Source organism: Aethalodelphis obliquidens, unplaced genomic scaffold (genome assembly GCF_003676395.1).
Source record: "Aethalodelphis obliquidens isolate GAN/ISIS:26980383/991018 unplaced genomic scaffold, ASM367639v1 scaffold10, whole genome shotgun sequence".
Classification (NCBI taxonomy): domain Eukaryota; kingdom Metazoa; phylum Chordata; class Mammalia; order Artiodactyla; family Delphinidae; genus Aethalodelphis; species Aethalodelphis obliquidens.
The window spans coordinates 37,908,779-37,927,303 of NW_020837954.1; the positions used below are offsets into that span (position 1 = coordinate 37,908,779).

The 18,525-nt window shown below is 40.0% G+C and overlaps 2 protein-coding genes across 4 annotated transcripts in view; one reads left to right on the forward strand and one right to left on the reverse strand.

Moving 5' to 3' along the window:
• ZBTB25 (zinc finger and BTB domain containing 25) overlaps window positions 1-18,525 on the reverse strand; it is a 48,555-nt gene that overhangs the window by 7,182 nt on the left and 22,848 nt on the right. Inside the window, exons 5-8 of one of the 3 annotated variants that reach the window (XR_003433694.1) lie at window positions 18,477-18,511; window positions 14,993-15,053; window positions 13,820-13,874; window positions 11,137-13,707 (exon numbers count right to left, since the gene is read on the reverse strand). Coding sequence is in view for 2 of the 3 variants with exons in the window: in XM_027111476.1 (XP_026967277.1) it covers window positions 15,003-15,053; window positions 18,477-18,511 (86 nt within the window). In the remaining variant the exon portion in view is untranslated. Of the gene's footprint in view, window positions 1-11,136; window positions 13,875-14,992; window positions 15,054-18,476; window positions 18,512-18,525 lie in introns of those variants that run through there. The other 2 variants (XM_027111475.1, XM_027111476.1) reach the window with 2 other exon arrangements.
• Window positions 140-8,508, forward strand: AKAP5 (A-kinase anchoring protein 5). The gene has a single exon (XM_027111477.1). The coding sequence runs from the start codon at window positions 6,603-6,605 to the stop codon at window positions 7,887-7,889; it is 1,287 nt and encodes a 428-aa protein (XP_026967278.1). The 5' UTR covers window positions 140-6,602; the 3' UTR covers window positions 7,890-8,508.

An 18,525-nucleotide genomic window follows, 5' to 3' on the forward strand; every position in this document is an offset into this window, starting at 1 on the left:
CTGCGATGCCTTTTCTTGTTGCAGAGCACGGGCTCTAGGCAAGCGGGCTTCAGTAGTTGTGGCTCACAGGCTCTAGAGCGCAGGCTCAGTAGTTGTGGCACATGGGATTAGTTGCTCCACGGCATGTGGAAGCTTCCCGGGCCAGGGCTCGAACCTGTATCCCCTGCATTGGCAGACAGATTCTTAACCACTGTGCCACCAGGGAAGCCCAGCACCATTTATTTTTAATAAGTCCTCAGGAAGGATGGTCATACAGCATTAACTGTAGGGTAGCTCTTTCTACTCTGTTGGTTCAGCACATATTTATTGAGCTTCTACCCTGTGCCTGAGCTCTCTCTCCCTCCCTACAGGATGTTTTTTCCCTCACATGTTTTCCCTTCTCTTCTTGTTCTTTATCTTCTAACTCTGTTCTTCCTCTCCCATCTTTCCTCCCTTTTCCCCTTCTTCTTCCTGCATTGGATCCTTCCAGAAGATGTTGCATCCCCACCGGCGCCAGTGCTAAAAGACTGCTAGCATGGGCAGAGCAGTGTTTTTCCTGGTGTCCTTGGTTTTATTATTTTTAATCCCCTAGGTGTGATTGTAATAGTGTCGGTTTTGCAGTTTAAAGAAATGATGACAGTGCTTTGGAGGGCATATGGCAAAGGGGTCATGAGCACGGAGCCCCAGCTCCACCATGCTTTGTATACTGCCTGGCACATTGTACACACTCAGTGATGTCATTTCCTGTTCAAAAGCATCATTTGGGCCCTGTCTGCACAGAGTTCATTGTTTCTAGTGTTTTTTAAAATGTCCTATAAAACCTCATCTGGATGGGACTTTCTGGGAATTCAATTTGTAAACAGGGGAAGAAAGCAGTCTATTGTCAGACGTGGTGACTTAAAGATCACCTTAAGGAATTCAGGCTTCCTCATATCACCAAAAGCCATGTGGGTTTATTTATTTATTTAATTAAAAAATTTTTCTGGTCGCACCCCACGGCATGTGGGATCCTAGCTCCCCGACTGCACCCGCTGCATTGGAAGCCCGGAGTCTTAACCACTGGACCACCAGGGAAGTCCCTGCTGTGTGGGTTTAAATCTTTAATATTGATAGAAGTAGTGAACACAGTTGGTGGGAGAGGGTAAGTGGAGGTTTATAAGGCAAAAAAACAGCCCTAATACAATAAATAAGCCAAATTGTCTTTACCAGGTATTGCTTGGAGTGAACGGACTAATGCAAGAATTTTCCTAGAAGTAAAATATGCCTTCAGTAAAATTTCAAATGGTACAATTTGCTCTTTCCACTTGGCAATATACCTTGGAGGTCTTGCTCCATCAGCAGTTTGGGATTCATCTTGTTTCATATGGCTGTGGAGTATTTAAACAGTCCTTCTGATGGACACTTAACCATTGTTTCCTGGTTTGGTAGCTACAGGCCCAGGCTGTGGGTGAATAGGGACCAGGATGGGAGAAACGGTATGATCAGTAGAGATCAGATAAATAAGCAAGTGATTTTATTGGCACACTGTATCTGGTGATGTTAACAAGATAAGCTGTAGGTAGGATAATTTCTCATCAGATTGGAGATATATTTAGAGCCTGTTTCTCATTATATAATGAAAAGCTACTAATTGAGTAGCAGACAATGATATGGGTAATAACTTACTAACTGTCACTTAAGTGAGTTCAAGGATGACAGGTTTCTTTCCTGTATGAGGTACTGGATACATTTTTTTTTAACTCAGATATGGCATCGGGTTCTAGTTGTATTCTAAAGAAAAACGACAGTGCAGTATTTTATTTATAGTTCTGTACTCTGTGAGTGTGTGTGTTGGAGGTTGGAGATGAGTTATATGTAATACACCTTACAGAAATCTGCCCTTCAAATACAAAATCAATTCACCTCTTACCTCAAACCACTCTTCAGTTCCCTTTCAGTAGTCGGTTTTTTTTTTAAGAAAAGCAACTGGGATAAGATCTTACAAGTCCTTAAGATGGCCTTTATTGCTTTTAACCTATCGCTGATTTCATTTCCAGTTACTTCCTAATAAGACAGCTATTCTACCCTGTCTTCATCTAGATAAGCTCATCTTATTTTTGCCTGAAATTGTTGCAAACTCCCAGATCTGCTAGATTTGAGAAAACTTGGATCTCAATAAGTAATTGCATCTCAGTTGGTTATGAGTGGCATGGATTTCTTTTGGCTTGTTTAAAGTTCAAAACTGACAGTAAGCAGGGTTAGTAACTCATCTGGGGATATAAAACATCTTCACAGCCTGGTATTCAATGAATGAACAAAGATAAATTGAATTCTTAATTATAACTACTATAAATTAGATGCTTCTGGATTTTCCTGTTTTACAGCTCTTGTCTCTAAGATCTTGACAGCTTAGATTCAGCTTTGCTGTTGTGTCCTAATAGTGCTTTGCTTAATAAGTTTCAGTGGAAGCTATAGAAACTTAGAGGTAAAATATATTCTTGGAAAAACATCCAAAAATGGGTAACTGAGGTTTACTCTCAAAGATCATGATCCTATTGAAGAAAAGAGTTAAGTACAACTACTTTTCAGTAGTTCTTCCCTTCATCATAATAGGTTCTTCATCTGCCTGGGAGGGGCCAGAGGAGAAGGCAGGAATTGTGCATCCCACGGGACCTCACCTCTGGAGCTCCCAGGAATGCCGTTGTAGGTAACATTAAGCCCACTCTCATTGTAACACCTTTCATTAGTGTTAAATGCATTGTACACAATGGATTATGTGTACAAATAAATGCTTATGGTGCTTTTCACTAAGGCTAGGAACTTGTTTAAAGACTCAAAATGTGTGAAAATACACAGCCTACCTAGTCAGGCAGGAGGGTAGATATTGCCTGTGCCCTTTGCTCTGATCAGGACTGGAATTGTGAGGAAAGCTGTCTCCTATTCTCCATGCCCCGCTTGAGAGGAACAAGGTTAAGCAGCCACCTAGGAATATCCTGAAGGGAAACATGGATAACTTGTAAGCTACTTATTCTTGGAAATATATATAAGGTATAAAGGATGGATGGGGCTGGGTTCCTGTGTTCTGACCTCGATGGCACACAGGTTGCATCATCTCTGCCTGCCTTCTAGATACTTACGAAGACACGGGTTTGTGTCTTGGGCCTCTGAGAGGATTTGGCAATGAACCCTTTGATACCCAAAACTTTTCCAGGAGTGGGTTTGGGTGTAATGAGGTTTTTCTCTCTCAGTTCATGTAATTTTCTCGCCAAACGAGATTCACTGCACAGTTTTGAATCCTACTTTTAAAATGTGGTATCTGCTGTGACTTAAATATTCAGTGGGGCGATTTATAATGGGAGTACCATAATTTAAAATTGGATTTTCCTACTTTGCGTCTGAGAAAATGGGAGGCTTATGACCCTGGTCCCCTCCCCATCTGCCAGCCCTCTCTTTTCTCGGTGGCCCCCGATGTGGTCGCGCGCCAGGGATTCGCGCCAGGCTGGGAGCGCCCGTGGCTGGGCGAACTGCTCTCGGAAAGACCTTCCGATCACCCCCTCACCCTCCCCCGCGCCCACCGCCCCTAGCCCGGCCCCGTCCCGCGCCCGCACCCTCCGCGCGCATTGGTGCAGCCGGCTGTCTGTCCCCGCCCTCTGGGGGAGGGGGCGCCGCGGGGCTGCGTTCTCTGCAGAGGGCTGCTTGCTCCGGGTGCGACCGTGGCTTCCCGCCTACCCGTGCGCCCAGCCCAGCGAGCGCCCCCGCGACCTCGGCGACAGCGTCGACCAGGGACCCCGGCGCCCGCGGTAAGTGAAGAGGGCGAGTAGGTTGCAGGTAAAGGGTGCGGACCGGTGCACCTGCGCGGCAAAGTGGGCGGGAGGTGCCCACTGGACACCGGGAATCCGGGCCGCCCGAGGTGGCCGGAGTGAGAATCGGGAAGGTCGTTTGTCTGCAGAAATCTCCAGCCAGCGCGACCCTCGAAAGCTCTGCCCACATCTATCCTCTGCGCGTTACAGCTCGTGTTGCTGGTAGCTTTTTTCCTTCTTTCCCCTTTTGGGGGAAAATAGAGTGCCGGGTTCCTGGACATTATAATTGTGCAGATAGCTTGAAGCTGGTTTATGTCTTCCACGCCCGCCCCAGCACTTTCCTTTTTGAGTACTTTCTGCTACGCTCTAGCTCCTGCCATAAGGCGATTCAAGCCGAAGGAGAGACGCCCTCCTCCAGGAGAAAGCTTCGTGGTCCACACCTGGCGCTGGGAGAGATTCACTGCTTTCCCCAGGAAGTGGCTGCTCTTTGCCTCCGTGCTTCTCTGCTCACGGGAAAAGGGGAAGGGGTATTTTTTGTGGCAGTAGACTTGCGATTCTATCAGGAAATTACAACAGGGACTTTAAGATTGCCCAGGCGATAAAACTATTTGTGCAGGTTAAGGGAGAATCATTTGCAGTCTAATGTCCTGCAAAGTTTTAGTATCTACAGGCTGCATTTTCCCCATTTCAGTTAGGTTTTGTTTGGGTATTTATTTCTGCATCATGATATACATTTAAGTGAGCTTCTCAAGCAGTTGTCTTTGGGCAATCCAGATTAGTTTCAAATGATGCATTCCTAAACATGATCCGATTTCAGTATTTCTATTAGCTATACAGCCTCTGGTTAATAAAAACTCTCAGGCACTGAGAACTCACAAGAGGTGACGAGACTTAAGGAGCTATAATCAGCTGTGGTTCTTGTGCTTATGGAAACATCGTATGAGGAGGGACACTGTAAAATGTTCATATTTTAGTTCCATCATTGTTCTAGGATGACTTTGCCTTTCTGTCAGGGGCATGGAGTATGTAACACTCAACCTAAGAGAATATTTACTTAGATCATGAACTGATTTTCAGAGTTCCAATTCCTTCTGTGGTTCACAGAATCAAGAGCTACCCAAATAAACCTTCAACAGTGAAGGATTTACAAAAAAAAAAAAAAAAAAAAATACAAAGAAAGAGTCCCTTTGCTTATTTTAGGACATCCATCAACTAAAATTCATAGGATTTTTGTTAGGTGATCACCTCACGTCTCTATTCATTGGTACCCTCATACCGTTCTGTGGATTGATTTAAAATATACCTTTATATTTATATGTAACTAATCAGTTTGCCAATTGCATATCTTATCAACTTATTTCTGGCTTTCAAATTAGTTCCAGAACCACAAAAATAAAATATAAAGAACTGCAAAAGCTTAAATTTTAAAATAGCAAGAACTCAGTCTAGTCTTGGTTCAGTTATCAGTTGATGGGCTACATTATGGTAACACAACCATTTAAGCAATTTTAAAATTTTTTTGACTAGCGAGTCTAGTGCAGATTAGCATCTCCAAACAATTCATTTTTCTGATGAAACTCTTAAAACCCAGTTCCAGAGGACAGGCTTTAGAAACAGGCAATCTTGGGTTGAATCTGAGCTCTGTTATCGATTAGCTGTATAATCTAGAGCAAGTTACTTAACCTCTCTAGGCCTCAATTTCTTCATCTGTAGATGGTGATACCACCACCTACTCTGTAATGTTGTGGGAAGATTAGAGATGTAAAAGTGCTTATTAGCACTTCCTGATAGACAGGAGTTGCTCAATAAATGTCAACTATTATTACCATTCACTCTGACCTTCAACTATGTGCTCGTTATGGAAAATGTCTGAACTGCAGATACTTAGAAAAAAAAGTCAAAATTACACAAACAGATTTAAGAGTGGAGAATGACAGTAATGTTAAAAATTTCCCAAGGCATGTATGAAAAGTAGCACCTCCTTCATGGAACATACATTTTTAGAACAGAAACCTTATGGTATAATGGAAAGAACATTAGAGAGTCAAAGTCTTCAGTTCTAACTCTGGCTATGACCTCATCTAACTGTGTGGCTTTTAGCAGGCCAGCTGCCCACTCTGGAGCTCAGTTTCTTCATCTGGCTCGACTTGAATAATCTCAAATAATCTCTAAGATCCTTTGCAACTTCAGAGCTCTTTACTGCATTAATAAAAATTACACCCTGCCCTTCATTGTTTTTTGTTGTTCATGGTGGTGTGGTGGTTTTTGTTTGTTAACTTGCAATTCAGAGTCATAAACGATTCGTAAAGACAACACAACTCCAGAACTGATAAAATAATATCAGATTTGCAGAGTAATCCAAAATGAAGTTTTAACAAACAGACAGCAAAAGAAATTCACAGTGAAATCTTTTGGATAGGGCAAAAGTAAACCCCAATTTTTATTCTTCAGTCATTTTAGTAAGTTATTATATGGGAAACATGCCCAGTAGAACCATATGCATTCAACTGAAATAGTCTCTATAGAAAACAGTAGGCTGATGGTGAAATAAAATACCACTCTCTTTTCTCTTATCAGGTTGACCCTTAAATAAAACAAAAATCTATCCAGTAAAAGGGCTTTCATGAAGAAATTAAAGAGATAAATTACAAGTAATAGTGAAACAAGGCATTTTTATAACTGGAAAAACCACCTAAAACAACTGTATGGAGTAAGACGAAAGGAGTGATTACATCGGGAAGAAATTTTACTTAGTGTGATATTTTTGCCTACTTTTTTGTCATAAAAGGCTGCTAAGGAAGAGAGGATACAGATTTCTAGAGAAAGAAAGAGTGTAATATAAAAATGGAGATCACAGTTCCTGAAATACAAGTAGAAAGCAAGGATGAAAAGAGATCAGCAGAGGTTAGTCCTCAGAATGAGAGGCAGGAGGAAAAAGCATCGACGCTTTGCTTCAAGAGAAGAAAGAAAGCAGCCAAAGCAATGAAGCCCAAAGCTGGCTCTGAAGCTGCTGATGCAGCAAGGAAGCGTCCCCCAGAAGCAGGAGCTTCTTATCAGCCAGAGCCCCCCGGGGGGGCCTGGGCTTCCATCAAACGCCTTGTAACACGCAGCAAAAGGTCAAATTCTTCAAAGCAGCCAAAGCCCTTTGAGGCCAAAGTGCAACCTGAAATCAATGCTGAGGATGATAATTCTAAAAAAAAGGCAAAATCCAGACTCAAGATTCCCTGTATAAAATTCTCAAAAGGGGAGAAAAGAAGTAATCATTCCAAAATTATAGAAGACTCAGACTGCAGTATCAAAGTCCAACGACAGGCTGGAAGTTTGGATACAAAAACTCTGACCCAATCAGATGACCAGGCAGCAAAGACCAAGTCGAAGCAGGATGTAAGGGAAGATGTCTCACAGAAAGGGAGTGATGAGGTCTGTGAATCAAATGTGAACAACAGCATAACTTCTCCTGGAGAGAAAGTGATTTCAGTAGAACTTGAGTTAGATACAGGGCATTCTGCTATTCAAACAGGAACTCTAATCCTTGAAAAAGATATTGAAACGCTTGAGGAAAAACAAAGCATTCAACCTCAGCAAGCAAGCCCACTGGAAACTTCAGACACAGAACACCAGCTCCCAGTGGTTTCTGATGTTCCTCCCTCACCTGCAGTCCCAGATCAACAAATTCTGGAAGAAGCCAGAAACAGTATCCTAGAAAGTGGACCAGACTGGAAAGACCGTGAAAGTAAAGAGACTGTTGCTGAGGAGAGCAAGCCGAAAGATACTGAACTGAGCCAGGAATCAGATTTTCAAGTAAATGAAATCATTGCAGAAAAACCCAAACCAGAAGAAAGCAAAAGAATGGAGCCAATTGCTATTATTATCACAGACACTGAAATCAGTGAATTTGATGTTAAGAAATCTAAAAATGTCCCTAAGCAATTCTTAATTTCAATCGAAAATGAGCAAGTGGGGGTTTTTGCTAATGATAGTGGTTTTGAGAGTAGAACTTCAGAACAATATGAAACACTCTTAATAGAAACAGCTTCTTCTCTTGTCAAGAATGCTATCCAGTTATCTATAGAACAGCTGGTTAATGAAATGGCCTCTGATGATAATGCAAAAAGCAATCTTCTACAGTGACTTAATTTCCACATCATGGGAGGGAAAAAATGCTTAATGGTAAATTATTTTACATATTTGTGGTATTTCTTATTCAGTAACAAATGAGAGATTTAACATCTGTAGAATTTAAAGGTACAGTTCAAACCCAGAAGTGCTAAAGAATTAAGTTGTAAAATCCTCCCTTATCACTGAAATGTAGCCACTTCTGGATTGAAGGAAGTCAGTACAGATTGCAATGAAAAGTAATACCTAGGAAATTGCTAAAATGGTTTGTGGAGATTAGACTGCCTGGGAGAAGCAAGATGAATTTATTGAGCACTTGCCGTATGCCGTAAGCTCTTTAATGTCCTCTGATGTCACAAAGCCTGGTTTCCTTTTAAAAGTTCAACACTGTGTATAGGTTAACATCGCATTCTGTTTTCAACAACTTTTTTTTTACAGTGCACTTTTATGTTGTATAAATGGTGATAAGGTGAGCTATTTTTGTGAATGTGTGACTTATAGCTGTTATACTCCTAGGTAGTAGTCTTACCTCAAAAAAATACTGCAGGGCTTCCCTGGTGGCACAGTGGTTGAGGGTCCGCCTGCTGATGCAGGGGACGCGGGTTCGTGCCCCGGTCCGGGAGGGTCCCACGTGCCGCGGAGCGCTGGGCCTTTGAGCCATGGCCGCTGAGCCTGCGCGTCCGGAGCCTGTGCTCCGCAACGGAAGAGGCCACAACAGTGAGAGGCCCGCATACCGCAAAAAAAAAAAAAAAAAATACTGCAAACCAAAAAAATAATAGTTTGATTAAACATGAGTGGTTTTCTAGTCTTGCTCAAGTTCCTTACAAAAGCCATTCACAAATTACTTCAAACAGGCAAATAATTACCAAGTGCAAAGGTGTGGAAACAGGGAGTGCATTTTCCATCTCCATCTTTCTTCTGCCACAAGCAGACCTGTATAAAAATCCACTTGCGCACGCGGGCTTCCCTGGTGGCGCAGTGGTTGAGAGTCCGCCTGCCGATGCAGGGGACACGGGTTCATGCCCCGGTCTGGGAAGATCCCACATGCTGCGGAGTGGCTGGGCCCGTGAGCCATGCCGCTGAGCCTGCGCGTCCGGAGCCTGTGCTCCGCAACGGGAGAGGCCACAACAGTGAGAGGCCCGCGTACTGCAAAAAAAAAAAAAAAAAAATCCACTTGCGCATGGGATCATCTGCTGAAAAGCTAAAAACAAAAAACAGGGTTTCCCTGGTGGCGCAGTGGTTAAGAATCCGCCTGCCAATGCAGGGGACACGGGTTTGAACTCTGGTCCAGGGAAGATCCCACATGCCGCAGAGCAACTAAGCCAGTGCACAACTGCTGAGCCTGTGCTCTAGAGCCTGTGAGCCACAACTACTGAGCCTGCGTGCCACAACTACTGAAGCCTACGCAGCTAGAGCCTGTGTTCCGCAACAAGAGAAGCCACCGCAATGAGAAGCCTGTGCACCGCAACAAAGAGTAGCACTCGCTCACTGCAACTAGAGAAAGCCCACACGCAGCAACAAAGACCCAACTCAGCCAAAAAATAAATAATGTTTTTAAATTAAAACAACAAAAAGTGGATTATTTTCCATCCAGGAGAAGACAAACTTCCCAAGTAACAAATTACCACATATAACACACGATTCGTCTTGCAAGATTAAATCTCTGGAGACTGTCTTCATCAATCTCTCCTCAAAGAGGGGAGAGTGGACTCAAAGCAAACCTGGCAGTAAAAGTCATAGGAAATCATAATAATTTAGTGAAAATATTCATGCTTGGCTAATGAGCCAAATACATCTTTCATTGTGCCTATGTGTTGAGAGACACCAGTAAAAATTTTACACGGATATTGAAAATAAACTTTTTCATCAGTAATTTTAGTCCAACTAGTCCCTTACAAAAAAAAAAATGAACTTAATATAACAATGAGAAGGGCTTGTTTGCATTTTATTCAGTTATTTAAATCATCGATCTCAATGATTGTCATATTTTTTGAAAAAATAAGTAATTGTTTCCACCTTTCCTTGTGTGAAATGACCCTAATACTGCAACCCACTTCCGTACCTCACAGGTCAGGGTTCCTATTGTACAGTCCTCCACTGTCTAAACTGAGTGACAGTGTCACTCTGAAAGTAGATGAAGTAATGAAGAGCTTTTGCTTGAGTTGTAAGGTATTTGTACATTCTTGGAGAAAAGAATGTACATTAGATGATTTCAAATGATCTGGTGACTTCCTGCATTATTTATGGATTGCATACAGAAAGTATGTGCTAATTTGTCCCATAGAATCTTTGTTTCTTCCTGTAAGTACATATTGAGACCTCTGGCAGAAGAACCTAATCTGACTTTGGAACTGAACCAGATAATGGATATTATTAGCAAGATTCTTTGCTGAAGTGTAAATGTATTCCCCGTATTCCCCCAGATTTTCCTACCTTCATGCTTATAACCTTGGGGGGTGGGGTGGGAGGAAGAGGGAAGCTACCAAAATCCTTCAGTTTCACAAGATGAAAAGTGGATCTTTCAAAACATGACCCAAGAAATCAATTTCATTTAATTGTATAATTTTTAAACATTTTTTAAAAAAAGACTGCTAAGTCATCCTCCCTAAAAACTTTTTAATTCACTATATGTGGTGCTAATGGACTTGGACAGCTACCAGCAACTACATATTTAAAAGTGAGCAATTTAAAAAGACTGATTAAAGTTGGTGCATTTAACAGTGTTTCGAAGAATCCTGCCTTCATTTACTGCAAGGATGGCTCAAGCCATATACTTTCATTGTAAATTTTTAGTAATTTCTCATGAATAAGCAAAAAGTATAGCATTTACCAGTTATTGAAAATATTTTGAAATGTGCAGGTATATTTATTTGGGAGTTTTAAAAACGTGAGGTAAATATGTGTAATGAAATTCTTCTAAGAAAATAACATTTTATCTAAGTAGTCCTAGGTTTCTATTTTTTTTCCACTGTGGTGTGGTACATATTTGGTTAGAATGTATTATAATTGATAGTTTTTGTGATGAAATGTGTACTCTATTTGCATTCATTCTTAAGTGGTTTCTCCTCAGTCTTTTCTATTGAGAATATCTGGTGAATTAAATAAGTAGGATCCAGTTTGAAAAAGGATTCCAGAAATTAATTGGTCTCAATCTGATTATATCTGCTACATGGCCAAATCCCACTACTATGAATTGTAAGGTGATCTAAATTGTTTTGTTGTTATAGAAATAATTAGGAATCAGATGACTTAGAAGTTTCCAATAAAATATTTTTTTTATTTTAATGGTATTTATTTTAAGCAATTTGACCTTATATGCAAGACATTAAATGAATATAAATAGGTTCTTATTCAATTCACATCCATTTGACAATATTAAAATATCACTTAAAAGGCAATTTAATAACACCACATTAATTTTCCTTTAAATTTGCTGTGGTATAAATGCTGCTTTTAGTGAACATTTATTAAGTAGCTGGGATTCAGTTTCTCTTTGAACTCGATTTTACAAGGCTGGTTGGTTTATCAGGTAACTTCTTCAGCACATTATCTTCCCCCTTTTAAGATTCAAGTATTATTCAGTTTGCTTTACAACAAGCGAATACAAAAATCCTCCTCTATTTTGTGTAGCACTATTCACTTAACATTTTCTCAAAGTACTTTATAGGATATAAAAATAGTCCCTGGTCACATTTAAGTAAAGGTAGCAGAAAACAGAAGAACATTCAAAGAGGAATCATGTTCCCTGCCACCTCCTCCACCTCAAGGAACAATAAGCATTTGGTACAAATGGAGTTCTTCAGAAAAGCTGTCAGCATAATTTTCTTTGAAGATAATCCATTTGACAGCACGAAGTTTGGATCTTAATTGGTCTACTATTTAATGAAGTCTTAAAAACTCTGATTTATTTCTGAGCGATTACGTTATTTCACCAATATGTGTGAATAGCCTTCCAGCTAAAGGCTTTTAGAAATAATGGATCATGAGAGGGCACCAGTCGAATCTGGCTTCTGCAAAAAATCCAGAGTTAACTTCATCCATAAGTTTCTAACTTCAAGTTGCCTTATTTTTTATAGTTAATAATTAATTTGGGGGATTTACAGCAGAATTAACATAATTATTAAGCTTTAGAATCCATTGTTTGAAAATACCCCTTTAATGTCAACTTTATTCAAATGTGTGAAGTCTGCTTTCTAATTTCACCTGATACTCAATACATTAGGGGTGGACTTTTCTGCCTGCCCTTTCTGCATTTTTAAACATCCTCATTTAAGGTTTAGCGTTTCTTAGTTTCAAATTCCTATGATGTTTTATTGCTTCACAAACGTGAAGTTTCTCATTATACAGAATTCAAAATTTCAATATGTAGTACATTTTATGGCACATTTTTGAAGTTTTTTTGTAATCCTTACTTAGTTACAAAAATTTAACAGAAAGAAACTACTTAAATTTAGATTAAATTCAATTTATTCAACATGTGTTGGGTATGACACATGCCAAACACTGATAAAGGGGACAGTCTCCCTGCCCTCGAAGAGCTCAACCTAGGGAGCCGCAGCAGCTGAAACTTGGACAGGGGTTAAGGCAAAGAACCACAGTAATGCAGCATCGTGAGTACATGGAGACTAAAGAGAAAGAGATTCATTTTGTCTGGTATGAGGAGATGGTCATATAAATACAGGGGCAGTTTGATAGCATTCGGTTGCTAAATAGCTTAAAAGTATATTCCTTCTGATTTGTGAACAGGTGCAGAAAAAAGCCTGCATAATGTTACATATTTATAGTAGTTCTTTGTAAAAATGTTAAGTGGATGAGCTATTATGAAAGCAGAAGTTCCAATTTGTATTTCTCATTAAAATTAGTACTATATTATTGTGGATCAGATGCGAATATTAAAGAAATCATACTCTGTAGAAAAAAGGTTTCAAACCTGAATTAATATATGTACTGTTAATACAAAATAAATGTTATATTGGCTCATGTTTATTTTATTTATCCAAATCTTTTAAGAGAAACGTGGTATAGTACATTAATTTCCTAAAACCATAAAGATCACACTGAAACTACTGAGTTCGTACCACCAAAAGTTCTATTCTCCTGAGTGTTGGCCAAACTTTACAAGACATGCCTAAAAGAGCCCACCTCCAGCAAAGAGAAACACAAACACCTCGAACTTGAATTCAATTTCACTGAAATAATTCCATCTAAAGGGCAATTCTGACTTTGATGCCATCTATGAAGTTGACAGAAGTGTACTTGTTTTCATTGTCTCTTGCTATTGTCACTAGTTGTCTTTTCTGTATTAACCTATAAATTGGTAATAATCTGTATGGTTTTCCAAATTACTAAGCGATCTTTATGTGGAAATGCTTATTCAGATGGTGCCTGCTAAAGCTGGGTGTTTCAAAAGTTCTGTGTTTATTAAGACACTGATTTTCTTCCCTTAACATCAGCAACCCTGTTTTTTTCTTAAGCACAGCCCATTGACAGTAAATAGGCACTATGAAAGAATGTGCTTTCCAAATCTTGGGACCAATTTAAACTTGATAGCGTCTTAAAAGTCCTAAAACTAAACTTTGTTCCAAAATAAAATGTCTTGTTAAGGTACACTGTACATAGGGTATTTAATATTTCACACTTTGCAGAATTTAAAAAATTTTATTAAATCACATCTTTCTAATTTAAGAGAAAAGTACATAACCTTTTGCAACACTTGTCCTCTCAGGCAATTCTGCCCTTAACGCTGAATTCTGGAGTTCCCAATCCCTTGGAGAAGTACATACCTTTCTTTTTTTCCCTGAAGCTTGAGATCACTGGAGGCTAAGTTCCTGAACTTAGGGAAAAAAGCAAGTATATGTATATATGTACATGAGCACACTATACATTCACAGAAAATCCTCAGCAAAGCTGGGCACAGACACTACGAACAATTAAGGAAAACCTACGTGAGGGGAGGATGGTGGCTCCTAGGTTGGGAAACTCCCAAACTTAAAACTGTCTCTGTAAAAAAAAAAAAAAAAAAAAAAAACTGTCTCTGTAAATTCCAAACTATCATAATAGCAATGGTAGTGGTGTCCAGCAGTTTCTTCATGTTAGCAAGACGAGACACACTTTCCTCACAATTTGTTTCGTGGCTAGACTCAAATAGGACTTTTGGCCTTATCTTGATATTTATGACAGTGCAATTATAGAGCAGAGATTAAGCCTTTCCTACACTTTTCACTGCTATGCTTGTTGCCATAAAAAACAGGCCTTCCAATTCCATATTCCTGGGAGATAGGGAGCACAGGGTGACACAAAAGCAGATGCAGTCATTTGTACACTTGTACTCAAACCTTTTATTCCCAAATCCCTACTTTGACATCTGTACCTTCAGAACACAGGAAGGTCCAGTCAGTATAGCTACAAGTGGGTCTCTGGACCATATCTGTGATCAGTCACAGGTAAGAGTAATGCAGCTACAGGCATGCATGCTCAAACCAATCAAATATCCTCATATATAAATTACAATGCAGAGGTTCCGTGTGGAATAGCCATTTGTGGTATAAAAACTTAACTAGAGGACTTCCCTGGTGGCGCAGTGGTTAAGAATCTGCTTGCCAATGCAGGGGACACAGGTTCAATCCCTGGTCCGGGAAGATCCCACATGCCACAGAGCAACTAAGCCCGTGTGCCACAACTGCTAAGCCTGCGCTCTAGAACCCGCGAGCCACAACTACTGAGCCCTCGTGCCACAACTACTGAAGCCCGCACACCTAGCCGGTGCTCCACAACAAGAGAAGCCACCGCAATGAGAAGCACGCGCACTGCAACGAGTAGCCCTCGCTCGCTGCAACTAGAGAAAGCCCCCATGCAGCAACGAAGACCCAACACTGCCAAAAATAAATAAAATTAATTTATTTTAAAAAACCCAAAACTTAACTAGAGTATTTCTATCCCCCTGATCAAAATAACTGGTTAGAACTCTTCTTGTACTCTGTGAAGGCTAACATGCACGGAATGCCAAAATAATTGGTCGCTCACTATTCAATTCAGGTGAAAAAAAGTCAACCTTTCAGATGTGCCACAAACAGCCTTATCAGTAATTTGGCTTATTTCAGAGTGAATTTCAGAATTACCTTTTTAGTTTCATGGGTTTTCTTCTCTATACTCAATATCTGGCTGGTGTTTTTTTCTGACCTATGGAAGGATTAAAAGTGAATGATAATCATCATGGCTCATTAAGCTCCAAGACTTTCTATATTTATCTGGGTGGTCTTAACCTTTTTTCATTAAGGTACAATTTACATACAGTAAAATACGCCCTTTTTAGTGCACAGTTCTACACATTTTGACAAACACATAGTTGTGTCACCTAGGGAGTATTCATTTTTTCTTATTCTGATTTCATTGTTCTTTATACCACCTGTGTATTTTAGTTTAATATAATTTCCTGGCTGCATCAGTGAAAACTGCTACTTGCTGCAGAAATTCAAAATAAGGGCTTCTTAGACTCAACATTTAACCCAGGATAAGGAAAGGCACGGCTGCCTTGCACAGCTGTTCAAACTATACAGCCCAACTCCAGAAGCACGCATTTGGTGAGTGACGCCCCCTAGAGTTTATTGTGCATAATTTGCATGGCTCTATGTGGTGGGTCTGAACATAACCACCAGTTTGAGAGATCTGCAAAACTGGTGATGTTAACAGTGAAACAGGAAATGTTTTAAATTTTAAAAAGGAGCCTTCCATTTATATGCCTTTCCTCCCACACTTTAAAATGTTGTGATAGAAAGAGAGGACAGGTACCACCGAGCTCACACCAGACTATGCACATATGTGAAAGAAGGGCAATGTTGGGAAATGAGAACTGGTCCAGTAAAAAAATCTTTTGAGACTCACTCCACTGGAATCTTTGGTCTGCATTTTAAAACCTTTTCCCTTATCTTTGCAAATGTATCCTTTTCCTATAGAACCACCATAGGTTCTTTAGATTTTCCTCCCTACAAGGCACTTAGTACAAATGCCAGAAACCAAAAAAAAAATTTTTTTTCAATTAGGTACTTTCCTACATATGGTTTGGACTAAGTACCATATGGCTTCCACTACAGAAAAATGCGGCAGAGCTAAATTCACAAGATCTCATTCCTCAAAGGCCTGTTTGGTCCACAAAAATCTAACATGAACCTTCCTGAAATTCAGTAATAGCATAGATCAGACAATGGATAACAACTGCAGCTGATGAAGGCCTCCTTCCCAGGCCTCCTTCCTGCACAAGCCTCTCCCCCAGCTCCCAAGAGAGCAAGGACCAGTTCAGTTGTGCAGAGAAGCTCTCCCAGAGCACTGCTATTCCTTCAGATTTCTGACATAAAAGGACACCAAGGTTTTCTAACAGCTTAAGGGAAGATCCTTTATTTCCATTATTTTGATACAATATCACCAAGTTGTTTCAATGAAAAAAGTTTCAACATTATGTAAATACTGGAAGAGAATTTATCTGGGAGGAAGCAGGTTAATTCTCCCAAGTTGCCCAAGCCCAAGTTGGCTAATCAGTTGTAAAATAAATTTAAGAGAAGCATTTGGTGATGAGGTACAAAGTCCTAGGATAATATTAATAGTAAATTGTAAGCAGAAATTATGGGGAGGAAAGGGTAGCCTGTATTCACTCAGTATTGGAAGGTACAAGAACTCTATTAGAGAATGTCTCAGCCGTCTCGGAGAATGAAACTGGTGGAAGGAAGTGAGGGAAGAAAAGGATAAAGAACAGCAGCTTAGAAAGCCAGTTGTTGAATCACAGTTGAAAGAGAAAGTAAATTTCAGAAAATAATATACAGGCCAAACTCCGAGGTTGTGGCTATGAAGAAAAGAAGCAAGAGGTAAGAAACTAGGGGGTATTTACTCAAATGTCCCTGGATTTATCTCTTGACCAGGTAGAACACCAAAAACTGAGTCTGATGTCTGATTAGAAGAACAAATGTGATTGAGACTAAAATTCTGAAGACTTAATGTTAAAGACTTACAAGAATCCTCAGAAATGCTTGATATAACAAGCACACTAAATGTGATATTTTAAAAAGTTATCTGCTGCTGTACAGGTAAATTGGAAGCATCTTGATCAAAGAGGGATGTCAGTATATTTCAGTACCTAATATATTATGGGATTCAAGGAAGATTCTCATTAGTCATGACTCTATAAAGTGAAGCAAGATTCAGGAATAGCTAAGTATTAAATATATGTGAATTAAGCAAACAGTGATGCCAAATTTGAGCATAATGTAAAATAGACTTTTAAAAGGTACACTGGTGCCACCTTTTGGCCAGATTAAATATTTACACAAATTACAAACTACGATCACATTTTAATTTCAGAGAGACCTTATTATAGACACAATTGTTTAGTTCAAAGGTTATATGAACAGACTTAAAACTGTCTTGTTGCTTAATACATCTATGATTTTTAATAATCACATTTTGTACCTTTGAAAAGATGGCATAAAAGTGAATACAGATAGAAATTTAATTCTGAACAAACACATCTCATACTCCATAAGAACTGTATTAACTTCAAAGATGACTGGGACAAAAATCGCTAAATTTAAGTTTTGTATCCTTTAGCTCTTAACAATCCTCATAAAACTTACTTTGCCCTTCTAGACCAGGAGTAGCGTATCTCGGCACTACTGACATTTTGGGCTGGAAAACTCTTCGTTGTGGGGCCTATACTCTACACTGTGAGATGTTTAGAGCACCCTCGGTCTCTCTACCCACTAGATGCCAACAGCAACCTTCCCCTACCCCCACCCAGCTGTGACAACCCAAAACACCTCCACATTGCCAAATTTCACCATGGTGCAAGGGGACCACCCCGTGTGATAGTTAAATTTATGTGTCTAACTTGACTGGGCCATGGGATACCCAGATATTTGGTCGAACATTATTCTGGATGTGTCTGTGTTTCTGGATGAGATTAACATTTGAATCAGTAGACTGAGTAAAGTAGACTGCCCTCTCTAGTGTGAGTGGCCCTTGTCCAACCAGTTGAAGGCCTGAATAGAAAAAGCTGACCCTCCTAAGAGTAAGGGTAACTTCTGCCTATTAAGTTGGGACATTGGTCTTTTCCTGCCTTTGTGATTCTCAAACTGCAAAGTTTGGACTGGAACTACACCATTGGCTTCCCTGGGTTTCCAGCTTACCAACTGTAGATCTTGGGACTTGGCCTCAATATCTGCATGAGCCAATTCTTTATAATCAATCAATCACTCAATCTTTCTCACACACACACACACACACACACACACACACACACACACACACACACACACACACACAGTGTGGTTCTGTTTCTCTGGAGAACCTGACTAATACGTCCTGGCTAAGAACCACTGTTGCAGATTACGCTACTGGAGGAGATAGAGAGAAAATAGGGAAGAAAGGAAGGAGCAAAGCAAGAAACTTCTGGGAAATGACTACATAGTACCTTTCTTTCCAGAGATGGCAGTTGGAAAGCACTTGATTAGGACATCACTTTTCTATTAACACAGATTATGGCTGGTAAGAATTGGACTCACTGATGCATTTTTGCATCACACATCCAAAGTGTTACCTGGTACAGAGACCACTTACCTCAACACTAGGAAGACAACATTTGGCAGACACTGCTGTAAAATAAGAA

Excerpts from the sequence above, each read along its gene's own strand:
- AKAP5 (XM_027111477.1), top strand. The coding sequence starts at position 6,603 with ATGGAGATCACAGTTCCTGAAATACAAGTAGAAAGCAAGGATGAAAAG.